The sequence below is a fragment of the Triturus cristatus genome, chromosome 10, assembly GCF_964204655.1.
Source record: "Triturus cristatus chromosome 10, aTriCri1.1, whole genome shotgun sequence".
In the NCBI taxonomy this organism is placed as follows: domain Eukaryota; kingdom Metazoa; phylum Chordata; class Amphibia; order Caudata; family Salamandridae; genus Triturus; species Triturus cristatus.
The window spans coordinates 335,416,141-335,429,473 of NC_140593.1; the positions used below are offsets into that span (position 1 = coordinate 335,416,141).

Here is a 13,333-nt window from a genome sequence, read left to right on the forward strand (position 1 = left end):
TTCTCTAAGGAGTTAAGGGAACCAAGGGGCTGATGGCGCACTCAGATTTTTTGAGATATTTTTGTTGGGCACCAACCGATTGAAAGCATTATTTAGCCAGTTGGTGTAAGTTACTGAGGCCACGTTGGGATCTGACGAAACTATAGGTTGGGTTGAGGATAGTTGTGTTTTTAAAAGTTGGGGGTCTAAGCACTTCCAAGCTCTCCTTGGACCCGGCTTGATTGATAAAATACTAGGTGGGTGCTTGACATTGATCTGGATATCAAAAAAGATTGCATGGTGATCAGACCAGACTAAAGGGAGAATACTCTGTAAATGGATGTCCTGAGAGTTTGAGAAGAGGCCATCCAGAGTGTGGCCGGCTTGATGCGTGGACTCGCTGGGATAAGCCTGTCGCTTCCATATCTGAAAGTAGATTATTAGTATTACTGTCCAGGTGATTTTCTAAATGAAAATTAAAATCGTCTAAGACTGTAAAGGTGGGTTCAGCTGCTAAAGTTTCTAGCAGAGTATTAAGAGTTGAAAGAAACTCTGTCCTGGGTCCTGGTGGGCGAATGCCTTTAAAGGTTTGAGATGCAGTTAGCTGAATAGAAAAATATAGGGCCTCGCAGGTTAGCAAGGGGATATGTTCATTTTTTGCTGTGAGGCTATTGCGAAAAATTAAAGCGAGTCCACCACCTTTCTTGTTTACCCTGTCTTGCCTTAAAGCGGTATAACCCTCTGGGGTTGCATCTACAAGATCCGGTCCTGACGAAGGGTCTGTCCAGGTTTCCGTTATGAAAAGATTGTCAAGTTTATGATCAGTTATTAAATCAGCTATGTCGTGTTTATGTTCAACTAAAGAACGCGCATTGATAAGGGCTGCGCTAATGTTTCTACAGTTGGGGGTCGAGAAGAGTGTTGTACTGACTTGTTGAATAAGTTGTGGGACTGGTGAGTAGTTACAATGAGGGCAGGCTTTTAGTGGCCCATTGTTGCCATCTGGGATCATGCGCATGCAGCCCTTAATTAGTGCCGGGCGTAGGTTAAATAGATCCATGGTTGAGTAGCTGAGAATCTTATAATCTATGAGCTCTGGACCAGGGGAAGTGGCCATAGGCCCGATCCAAGCGCGGACGGGCGCAGACGGGCTTGCCTTTGACGCGCCTTCGGTGCGTCGCTGGCACGTGCGCTGCGCGCGTGCGCATTCAGGGGCCTTAAATGCTGGTGGGGCGCTCAAAACAACTAGTGCGCTTACCCAACAGGAAGTGAGGTGAAGTCTGCTCCCAATGGCCCTCTGCGCAACGGCACTTGCCGCGTCGGACCGGGGCCGGGGAGAGGCAGGTAAGTGTTTTTACCACGTTATGCCAACAGTGCAAAATACAAATCTCACATGTTACAACATAAGGGTTAAAAACCTGAGCGAAGAACTGGTCGCAGCAGAGTAAGGTTAAAATAATCAGGCGATTAAAAATACGATAATATACACAGTGCAGCTGGCAGCGTCTCGAGTAGTCAGTGACTGCTGCGTCCGCTGCGCGTGCGCATTCAGGGGCCTTAAATGCTGGTGGGGCGCTCAAAACAACTAGTGCGCTGACCCAACAGGAAGTGAGGTGAAGTCTGCTCCCAATGGCCCTCCGCGCAATGGCACTTGCCGTGTCGGACCGGGGCTGGGGAGAGGCAGGTACGTGTTTTTCCCACGTTATGCCAACAGTGCAAATTTACAAATCTCACATGTTACAACATAAGGGTTAAAAACCTGAGCGAAGAACTGGTAGCAGCAGAGTAAGGTTAAAATAATCAGGCGATTAAAAATACGATAATACACACAGTGCAGCTGGCAGCGTCTCGAGTAATCAGTGACTTAATTTCCGTACCAGCACTTTCAGACCAGTAGGGGTCAGTAGTTCACCGGCTTTACCCCGAGTCTGTCAGCAGCTCAGCTTACGCCACCAGCACCATCAGACCCGTAGGAGTGAGTAGTTTGAACTTTACAAATACCTAATTGTTTTGATACGCACAAATTTACCTTCACACTCCCTGTATAACACCCCCTAAGCACCATACACAAGTTACAATGTTCGAAACAAAAGTTTCTCCGAGTAGGTATCACTACATACTGACACTACTTGGACAGATATGGCAAAGCGGCCAGAGCACTTGACTTCACAGCATATGAAACACTGTTTGGACTCACGCTTTCATCCCCGAGTTGGGGAGCAGCTCAGCCTAGCACCATGACACTGTACACAATACCTCACATATTTTCCGTACCCCAGGAATTTCAGACCAGTACGGGTCAGTAGTTCATCCTAGTAGGTATAAACACATGGTGACACTACTTCCACAGGTGTTGTGCAGCGGCCAGGGCACATGACTTCACAGCATGAGACACACAATTTGGGCTCACGCTTTAATCCCCGACTCCCGCACCAGCTCACCTTAGCACCATCAGACTCTAGGCAATACCTCACTTAATTTCCATAGACCAGCACTTTTCACACTGCTACGGGTGAATACTTTGCTTCACATCCCGTCTATAGCACACCCTAAACACCCTACAGAGGTTGCAGTGCTCCTACCCTCCTCTTTCCCACTTTTTTCACCCTTTTTTCCCTTTATTCACTTTGGCGGAATCAAAAAATGGTGGCCAACACTTCCTAGTTGCAACCACTCAAAGCGCTCACAGCCAATAAGCAGCAAGCTCGTGCTCGTAATGCCTCAGCCAATGAGATGGCATAATTCCCAAATATCGATATCTGTAAATTTCGAAATTTCTCCAAAACTACTGAATGGATTTACATCAAATAAACAAAAGCGTGGTTTCTAGACCAAGACCCTTTTCCCTGCCAAATTTGGGGTAATTCCGTTCACCCGTTCGACCTGTAGCCTTGTCTAAAGTTTCCTATGGAAACTAACATGGAGAAAACACGTTTTGGGACCCCCCTTTTTGTGCTGGGCCCCCCTTGACAAATCACTCCCAAACTTCCCACATAGGAGCTGATATGAACAAAGAATTAGTTTGGAAAATCTCATGAAGATTCATCAAACGACGCCAATGTTATAAGCAAAACAAAAAATGTTCTTCCTATGGAAACTTGGTCCTAACCATAACTACCTACTGGAGACCGCCAGTAGGTAATATAGCTATATATATATATATATATATTATATATGTAAAACCAACCGGTGGTTGACAGTAGGTAGTTATAGTTAGGTCCTAGTATAGATAGGACCAAGTTTCCATAGGAAAAACGTTTTGTGACTTAATTATAACTTTGGCGCTGTTTGACAAATCTTCACAAACTTTTTTTTAAAAGTGTCCTCTTCTGACTAGTTGTGCTTGGAAAGTTTTCATGTGATCCGTCAAGCAGGGGCTGAGGAAAAGTGGGGGTCAAAAAAGTGTGTTTCTCATGCTAATTAATTCCCATAGAGATTTTAGACATGACTACAGCCCAAACTGCTGAACAGAATTACACCAGATTTGAGGAAAGCTAGCTCTTGGTCCAGAAAGAGCCCTTTTTGTAATTTGTTGGAAATCGGTTCAGTAGTTTTGAAGATATTAAAAGAAAGGCAAATTTGTATATCTAGAGACACGAAATATTCACAAATCCATCGTGGCACTTTGTGAATCAACACGCGAACAGTAATACCATGATTGGCTGGCTACAACCTGAATAGAATATTGTGGCTACCATTTTAGACATTGGGGAATGGTCCCTAATAAATATGAAATGTAGTGGAAGGGGGCAGGGTAGCGGTATCCAATATAAGGGGTCTGTTAGGGACCCCTGATGGGCAAGAAAATTCCCAGAAACAGTTTTTTCCCACGTGTGAGGATTCACAAATCCGTCACAACGCTCAGCGTGGCCCCTAGTGAACTTTGTGACAGATTTGCAAATTCTGCCAAAATGTTAAAAAATATATCTACTCACACACTCACTGAGACACTCATACAACCACTGAAAAACTCAAACAGGCACTCTCATACCATCTTGCATATGAGGATAGACAGCTACTTAAACAATTAGATTATAAGATGATTGAGTGTACATCTCAGACGGTCTCAATTAGAGGCATTGCAATCTTAATTGATAAATCACTTGATTGCACTTTGGTTAAAGCCTCTCATGATACTCGAGGTAGATGGATAATTGTACAGTTACTGACCATGATCACAAATATGTATTATGCACTGTTGATCGGCCAAATTCTGATGTTATCACTAGAATTATTAGAATGGCAGGGGGATCTAATTGTTATGGGAGATTTTAATTGCACTATTAATTTAAACTTGGATTTAACTAACCGGGGTGCTTCAGTTAGAATGAGGAAAGTAAGAGCCGCAATTTTGGAAATGGCTCGATTGCATTGTCTTAGAGATGTTTGGAGGACCTTATTTCCTCAACAACCTGGATATTTTTATTATAGTGCACCGCACAAGCATTACTCGAGGATTGACATGTTTTTCGTTAATAGTAGATTTTTGAGCATATCTAAGTGTGAAGTATGTCCTAAAATAGTATCTGATCATAATCCTATAATATTGTCACTTTCGTTAGGCCCAGATAATAAGCAAACACGTCTATTTTCCTTTCCTCTGTATGTGTTAGCAGACATGGAGTATATAATACTTATTAAGAATAATAAGGTGACCTTTCTATCAGACAATGAAGGCTCTGCCTCTCTCTTCATAGCCTGGGACTCATTGAAAGTAGGCCTGGGTGGTAAATTCCGTTCCGTTCGCGGAATTTGCGGAATTTGGGTAATTTCGCGTTCCGCGGAGAAAGCGAAATTGCCCAAAAATCGGCGTTCCGCGACTTCGCGAATTTTTTTGCTTGTTTGCGTTCTCAATATGCGTGTTCGCGAGATATTTCACCCCGAGCACGCAAACAGCGATCGCGAACAGGAAAATAGTATCGCGAACAAGCAATTCTGCGTGTTCGCGGAATTTTTGCGTGTTCGCGGAGATTTTTTACCGTTTCGCGGAGATTTGCGGAACGCGATTACGCAAATTCCGCCCACCCCTAATTGAAAGCCTATATAAGAGGAGTCACTCAACAATATGTTCTTAGGCAGAACAGAATCTAGAACTTGGCCACTAGATCTGTTATGGAAGCTATTCTGTAATTAGAAATAGCACATGCTGACGAAGTTGGACAAGGAATCTTGCTTTTGATTGAGAATCGTGCTACGCTGGGGAGGGGTCTAAAAGATAAAACTGCGGCTAGATATAACAAAAAACCGGGCTCTGTAACATTAATATGGAGAGCAAGTAGGGAAGGTATTGGCACATCAGGTCTCTGATAAAACGGCAGAACAAGAGATAAAAGCTATTAAAGGAGACGGGGACATACTATATACGAAGTCAGAGATGATTTTAGAACAATTTGTCCGATCTTATAAAAAATTGTATAGCAGTCTCAATGTGTTTGACGGAAGCAAATTCGCTGAGTATCTAGAAAGATGTAACTTTTGCAATACTTTACAAAGGCTCGAAAAGGAACAGACACATTCACTTAACTTAGATATTACGTCTGAGGGAATAGCCTTTGCTATCGGGGCCCTCCTTTCTGGTAAAGCTGCAGGTGATGATGCTATACCGGTAGAGTTCTACAAAATATTTAAGATAGTCTGATTCCTTTCATTAGAAATACCATGCATCACATAAGTGCGAGTGGGAATGTGCCTAGATTGTGGGATATGACAAATATGGTTTTCTTTTTAAAGAGGAATAAACCAAAGGAAGAGGGTGGGTCATATCGTCCGATTTCACTCATCAACGCAGATGCCAAAATATTTGCAAAAATATTGGCAAAGCGCTTAGCTCCTCTTATAGCTCAACTAGTCTCTGATCAACAACAGGTTTTTATACCAGGCATGGACACAACAGCACATGTGAATGCTACTCTAGTAGCCTTTGATGCTGCATCAAAGCTAAAGATAGATATGGGAATGGTCATGCTTGACGCAGAAAAAGCATTCAACCGGGTAACATGGGATTGCCTTAGGGCTACACTTAACGGAGTGTAACATTCACGGCTGCTTCTACGAATGGGTCAGAGCTTTGTATAAGCAGCTTAGGGCTAAATGAAGTTATCTACAGATGCAGTTTATTTCTTTTCAGATACTTAGGGGTACTCAGCAGGGATCCCCCTCTCCCCTTTACTCTATATATAGAGCCTTTTATAAGATCACTTCTTGCTAACGTATCCATTTTGTTGGTCCATCTAAGGTCTGGTGAATTGAAAATAATGGCTTATGTGGATGGCATGGCTGTTTTCTCTGTGGATCCAATCAAGGGATAAATGCAATCCAAACAGAGGCCAGAATATTTTGGTCTATTTCTGGCTATAAATTAAATGTAAATAAGACACAGACTCTTCTCAATTATCAAACTAACAGAGTAGTACTGGGGGTTTGCCCAGCAGCTACTTATTTAGGGGTACGGATTACTTCGAATTTGGATCAGATCATTAGGCTAAATTATGATTCTTTGCTAAATTCTGTGATTTCTAAAATGAAGACGTTACATAAACTGCCAATTAGTATTATAGGGCGTTGTAACATTATTAGAATGATTACTTTACCCAAATTTCTTTATTTGCTGCGGGCGAAACCTACAAAGAGCCGCGGCGTGCCATGCGATATTTAAAGCTCCCATAAAATTAAGGAGGGCTCCAATTACCTGATTTTAAATTATACCTCTGGGCCTCTTTAGCAGGACGACTATGTGATCTTCTCTCTGCTAGTAGACAATATTGCTGCTATAGCCTTACAGTTGGCAACAATGGTAGAATGTTTCTATATATGATAAATGACCCAAACTACTTTTAAAGAGTACAGTTCAAGACTCTTAGAGACATAGTTTACATTTGGAGAGAGATGGTAGCTAAATGCTCTCTACCCTTAATACATGTTAGTGTTCCGCTGTGAGGCAATCCCATGTTTCCAGATATGTTCGATGATACTCAAACTAAACTTTGGGCTGGATATGGGATTAATAAGCTTGGGCATTTATATAACACTGATGGGTTTCGAACTTTCGAAGACCTACAGAGGACATCTGGTCTTCCCAAACATATGTTTTATAAGTACTTACAGATAAGAGATTGCTTATGGGGGCACAAAGACACAAGAATACATTTGGGATCTGACACTGACCTCTCTGAATTCAATTATAAAACTGACTATCAGTAAGGTATATCAGTTAATCTCTCAATTCTGGGATAATGATAGTTCAAAGCTAGCATCTTAATGGAATGAACCTTTGGGTAAGGATATCAGCCCTGTAGATATTGAAGATACATTAGGGACTTTGGACAAGGCTGTATATTCTACTAGTTTAAACCATATGTATGTTATACTACACCCTAAAACGAATAGCCAGGTGGGCTTCTGATAATGGGACAATCATAAGTGATAAGGGCAAGAGCGCTAAATGTGGATTGGTTGCTGCAGATAGCTTACATATGTTTGTTACTGGCCCAGGCTTGACACATTTTTGGAAAGAGGTTGTGCAAATTGCGGGAGAACGCTTGGCTATTGACATGCAACTAACGGAAGCAGAGAGTATGCAGGGATATATGGCAACGTCGGACTCTGGATTAAGATCTTTCTTCTCCGTTATCATAGTAACGCCACGATTATGTATTGCCCGGGCTTGGGTGTCTAAGACGCCACCTAGGGCGTTGGAATGGTGGGCTATGATAAGAGAAATTTATGAAAGAGAAATGGCTATAGCTAAGAGCAGGTGAACCCACTCTGGGAGGAAATTTTACCGAATTTGGGGGCCTATGCTAAATATAGAATAGTTAAAATGTCAGGCATTAATATGTTACTTCGTTATATGCATTTTTTCTCTTTTTTTTTCGTTTGGTGCCTTTTTCTGTTATGCATCTGTATCATTGTAAGATTTATAATACTTCTTAACTAACTGACTTCTTACTGACATATGTCTGTACATTATTCGTATTGATATATGGTTTTCATGTTCACTCCTAGAGATAAATAAAAAATCTTTTTTTTAAAAGGAACATTTTGGGCTGATCTGTCAAGCAGAGGCTGAGGAAAAGGGGGGGGGGTGAAAAAAGTATGTTTCTCATGCCCACAGAGATTTTAGACATGACTACAGCCCAAACTGTTGAACAGAATTACATGGAATTTGAGGACAGCTAGCTCTTGGTCCAGAAAGAGCCCTTTTTGTAATTTGGTGTAAATCAGTTCAGTAGTGTCGAAGATATTAAAGGAAAGGCAAATTTGTATATCTAGAGACACAAAATCTTCACAAATCCATCGTGGCACTTTGTGAATCCACAGGCAAACAGTAATGCCATGATTGGCTGGCTACAACCTGAATAGAATGTTGCGGCTACCATTTTAGACATTGGGGAATGCTCCCCGACAGCAAGAATAAATATGAGATGTAGTGGAAGGGGGCAGGGATGAGGTACCTTGGCCCCCGGGGAGCAATATAGGGGGTCTGTGAGGGACCCCTGATGGGCAAGAAAATTTGTGACGGATATGCAAATTCTGCCAAAATGTTAAAAAAATATCTACTCACACACTCACTGAGACACTCATGCAACATCTGAAAAACTCAAGCAGGCACTCTCATACCCACTGACCGGTCTACTCAGACACCCTCACACCCATTCACAGACCCACTCAGGCACTCATGCACCCATTCATAGACCAACTCAGTGACTCATGCACCCACTCACAAACCCACTCAGATGCTCATGCACTCACTCTCAGACCCATTCAGATACCCATGCACCCATCCACAGATGCACTCAAATACTCATACTCCCTCTCAGGCCCAGACACTCACACACCCTCTCACAAACCAACAGAGACTACTGACGGTTCCACTCAGATACTCACACACCCACACACTCACTCACAGACCCAGACACTCACACAACCACTCACAGACCCACTCACTCATGCAACCACTCACAGACCCACTCAGACACTCATACAGCCACTCACAGACCTACTCAGACACTCACACACCCACTTACAGGCCCACTCAGACACTAAGATACCCACTCACAGTCCCACTCAGATACTCTCAAACTCCCTCTCAGACCCAAAGACACATTCACCAACTCACAGACTCACTCATAGTCTCATACACCTACTCACAGAACCACCCAGATACTCATGCATCCAATCACAGACCCACACACAGTTACATACCCCAACAGTCACTAAGATAGCCAGTAAGCAATCCATACAGCCACTTACACACATATTTAGGGTCCCATAGAGTTACTAAGTGAGACAGTAATCTAGCAAAATAGTTACTTACACATCTAGTGACACACCCACAAAGGAACTCATACACTCACTCAGATATGTACTCAAGTACTGACACTCCTAGTCACCCATACAGACAAGTAGCCCTTTAACCATGTGTTTGGCCTGCTACTGCAGAGACTGTGTGTACAGTTTTACTGCTAGGCCGACTTGGCATTTAAAACCCCTTACCGAGCCATAAACTACCCTTACATTATATATGAGTTACTCATTAGGTAGGCTGTAGGTAGCCTATAGGGCAGGGAACTATCTGTTTTTAAAAAGGACATGCACTTCGAAGTTTCAAGGAGTTACATGCACACTTACACACACATATGCTCAGTTATACATTTAGTCTACCACCCATACTGTCAGTTACATACGTCTTTACAAAAGGATAGAGGCACACAGACAGAGAGGCTCTTACGCATTCACTCACAAATCTATACAGCACTTGTGTATCCATCAGTAACTGAGCCAGTTGCACACTGCATGCATGAGCATTTCTTTCATCAAATATATTAATTTATGATGCTCACTCACTACATTGTCAAAAGCAGCCAATTGTTTAAAGTTGTCTTACTCGTTAATTAACAAATGATCAAATGATCACGATATTTACAAGCCGAATGTTCAAATAATAATAACTTGAAAGTTAGAGTAGTGCCAAAAAGTATACCTAATTTAGCCAGTAGCAACTATGATAGTGAGACCAAAATTCAAGGTTTTACAAGTTGGGAGCTCCTACCACAAGTACAAATACAGGATCAGGCAAAACTCGCAGAACAGACAGTGGAAACAACAAAAGCAAAAATCTACATTTACCAAAAAAATTTACCCTGGCATATGATGCTTACCAGAAGACTTGATCATAACTGCCAAGTAATCTTGTGTGTAGGAACTGATGTACACAAGGACACAGGGGGACTTGCTAGTGCTGAAGCTGAAGAACAGCTCTTCTTTCTCTGGATATAGATCAGCTGCTGGAAGCTGAGGTAGAGGTCCTGCTTCATTTGAGCTGGTCACTTTGGCTGCTATTGTTGACTGAAAATTATACAACAGCCAGGTTCCCTCTTCAAAATAGCCTCCGACATCTGAAAAAGAACACAAAAACAATTATACAATTTTAACATGCCTGTCTTACAAGTTGTAAGAATGCAATGCATGGACATAACCTTTTTTTTGGACAGGATGACATTATAGCAAGATGGAAGACGTTGTATTGGCTCTAACATTGATGGATTACAGAATCTCTGGAAGATGATACTTGTTTTGATGTTTAAAGACATAAATAATGCAGACTGTGAAAGAATAGAGAATAAATGAATCCACAGCACATGCATTTGAGGAAATTGCTGTTTTATCATTTCTCTTTAGTAAATGATGTGCACATTTTATTTATAAGCATACTGTATTTTTACAGCTTAGAGATTAGGTACTATTTTAGATGAACAGCTGAATTTTTCAGAGTAGATTAACCATATAACTTGTTCCTGCTTTTACGCAATCAAGCCGTTCAAAAAGGTTTTCCCTTTTATTCCCATTGACCTGCAAAAGATGGTTTTGCTTGCCCTTATCCTTTTGTGGATCGACTATTGGAATGGATAAACACACACTTCCAATCCAAGTTGCATCCTTTGCAAAATTCATTGGCAGGTCTTCTTTTAAAGTTACCAAAATTATGCTTGGTTTCTAAGAAAATTCAGGACTGCAATGGGAGCCAGTGACTGAAAGGGTAAAGTTTAAGAAACTTTGCATGATACATAAAGCCCTGCATGGCACTGCCCGCCTTTATCTTCAGAAACATTTTACTTGGTATTCTCCACAGTGAGTATTAAGGTCCTCTCATTCTTTTTTGGTGACGACTCCCAAAATAAAAAAGTCTAGGCAGGATAGGAGTTTCTTCAATTTTGGCACTAAATTCTAGAACGCTCTGCCCCTGTATGCAAGATCCAAAACAAGCCTCATTCTTTTTAGGAAATCTTTAAAGAAAACATGACTTCACTCTCACTGTGAAGTAAGGTAGTTGTCTTTTTCCAGCCATTTAGGTGGTTCGTTAGCACTCTGGTATTCGTGCCCTCTAGAACATTTTAACTTACTTACTTAAAAGCGCATGTATTATCTTGAGCCTTAACAAGTTGGCACTGCACAATTTAGACTCATTAATCCAAGGGGTGCACCCGGTCTTGTCAGAATCCACTAACACTTCATTGAAATAAGTGTGAGTTCTGGGTAGTAAGTAAGCCTGGAGATATAGATTTGGAACAATTGAAAAAAGAATAGGTACGCATCATCATCAATGCATCTTAGGCAGAGTGCAAAATATGCAATAGAAAGTACTTTGAAGAACTGAAAATTAATAAACAGATATTATCTAAATAGGACAAGTGGTGCAACAAACTTGCCAAGGAGAATGATAAACATTTTCTACAAACCAGAATCCCTAATATATTCCATGGGGCCAATTCATGAAAAAGTACTAAATCTGAACCCATAGATGTAGGTCCAGGTGAGGATACTGATTTAGTACATTTTGGTACTCACAAATATTCCCAGACGTACTCATAGAAATTTGCACCAGGCATATCTCTTGGAATACCATGTGGCTATTTCCAAGGGCTCCTATTCTCCCTCTGTGGTGCTTCCATATCTGAGAAGTCCACACAAGGGTTAAGGAGCCTGTTAGACCGGACATCCTTGGCATGGTTTTCCTCTTAATGTTTGCCTTCAGACCGCCTGTTTTTGCTGACTTCATTGTTGGCGGCCTTAGAACTCTGTGTACTTTACCACTGCTAACCTGTGCTAAAGTGCTTGCACTCGCTCCTTAAAACATGTTAGATTGGCTTGTACCCAATTGACATATTTAATGTATTTGTAATTCCCTAGGAAAGTGGAATAACATGTGCCCAGGGTCTGTAAATTAAATGCTACTAGTGGACCTGCAGCACTGTTGGCCACCCACTTAAGTAGCACTTTAAACATGTCTCAGGTCTTCCATTGCAGCCTGTGTGTGTGCAGTTTAAAACTACCAATTTTGACCTGTCAAAGTAAAACTTTTACCAGGCCCACATCTTCCTTTTTAATACATATGTCACTCCTCGGGTAGGCCCTGGAGACACCAGAGGGCAGGGTGCAATGTGTTTAAAAAGTGGGACTTGTACTTACAGTTTTACATGTACTGGTAGTCAATAACTCATAACGTTTTTTATTACTGCAAGACCTACCCCTCCCATAGGATAACATTGGAGTTACCTTATTACCTTTTATAGGAGTAAGTTCCAAATAGGAACTGTGATCCGTTCATGTTTGGTGTTTCTGGAATTGGAATTAAAAATCCTAACTTATGGTGAAGTCGGATTTTAAATTACAATTTTGAAAATGTCATTTTTAGAAGGTGGCATTTTCCTGAATTAGCCATTTGGTGCCTGCAGCCTGTCTCTGGGTCACATTGGATAGGTGTAGTTCAATCAATCAATCAATCATCGCATTTATATAGCGCACTACTCACCCAGAGGGTCTCAAGGCGCTGGGGGGTCCGCTACTGCTCGAACAGCCAAGTCTTGAGTTGCTTCCTGAAGGCGAAGTGGTCCTGGGTCTGGCGGAGGTGGGTGGGGAGGGAGTTCCATGTCTTGGCGGCGAGGTAGGAGAAGGATCGTCCCCCTGTGGTGGCTCTTAGGATGCGGGGGACGGTGGCGAGGGCGTGGCTGGTTGATCGAAGCTGGCGTTTGGGAGCGTAGAAGTTGAGGCGGCTGTTGAGGTATCCTGGGCCTTGGTTGTGCAGGGCTTTGTGTGCGTGGGTGAGGAGACGGAAGGTGATTCTCTTGTTGACCGGGAGCCAGTGCAGGTCTCACAAGTGTCTGGAGATGTGGCTGCGACGGGGGATGTCCAGGATGAGTCGTGCTGAGGCGTTCTGGATCCGCTGGAGTCTCTTCTGGAGTTTGGCGGTGGTTCCAGCGTAGAGGGAGTTGCCGTAGTCCAGACGGCTGGTGACGAGGGCCTGGGTGACCATCTTCCTGGTCTCGGTGGGGATCCACCGGAAGATCTTGCGTAG

At 42.4% G+C, this 13,333-nt stretch overlaps 1 protein-coding gene across 1 annotated transcript in view; it reads right to left on the bottom strand.

Annotated features, from left to right (window-relative positions):
• The window catches only part of CNTNAP2 (contactin associated protein 2), a 2,761,105-nt gene that overhangs the window by 510,478 nt on the left and 2,237,294 nt on the right, over positions 1 to 13,333 (bottom strand). The window contains exon 19 of the mRNA XM_085631546.1: positions 10,140 to 10,376. Within this exon, the coding sequence (XP_085487672.1) occupies positions 10,140 to 10,376 (237 nt within the window). The remainder of the gene's footprint in view (positions 1 to 10,139; positions 10,377 to 13,333) is intronic.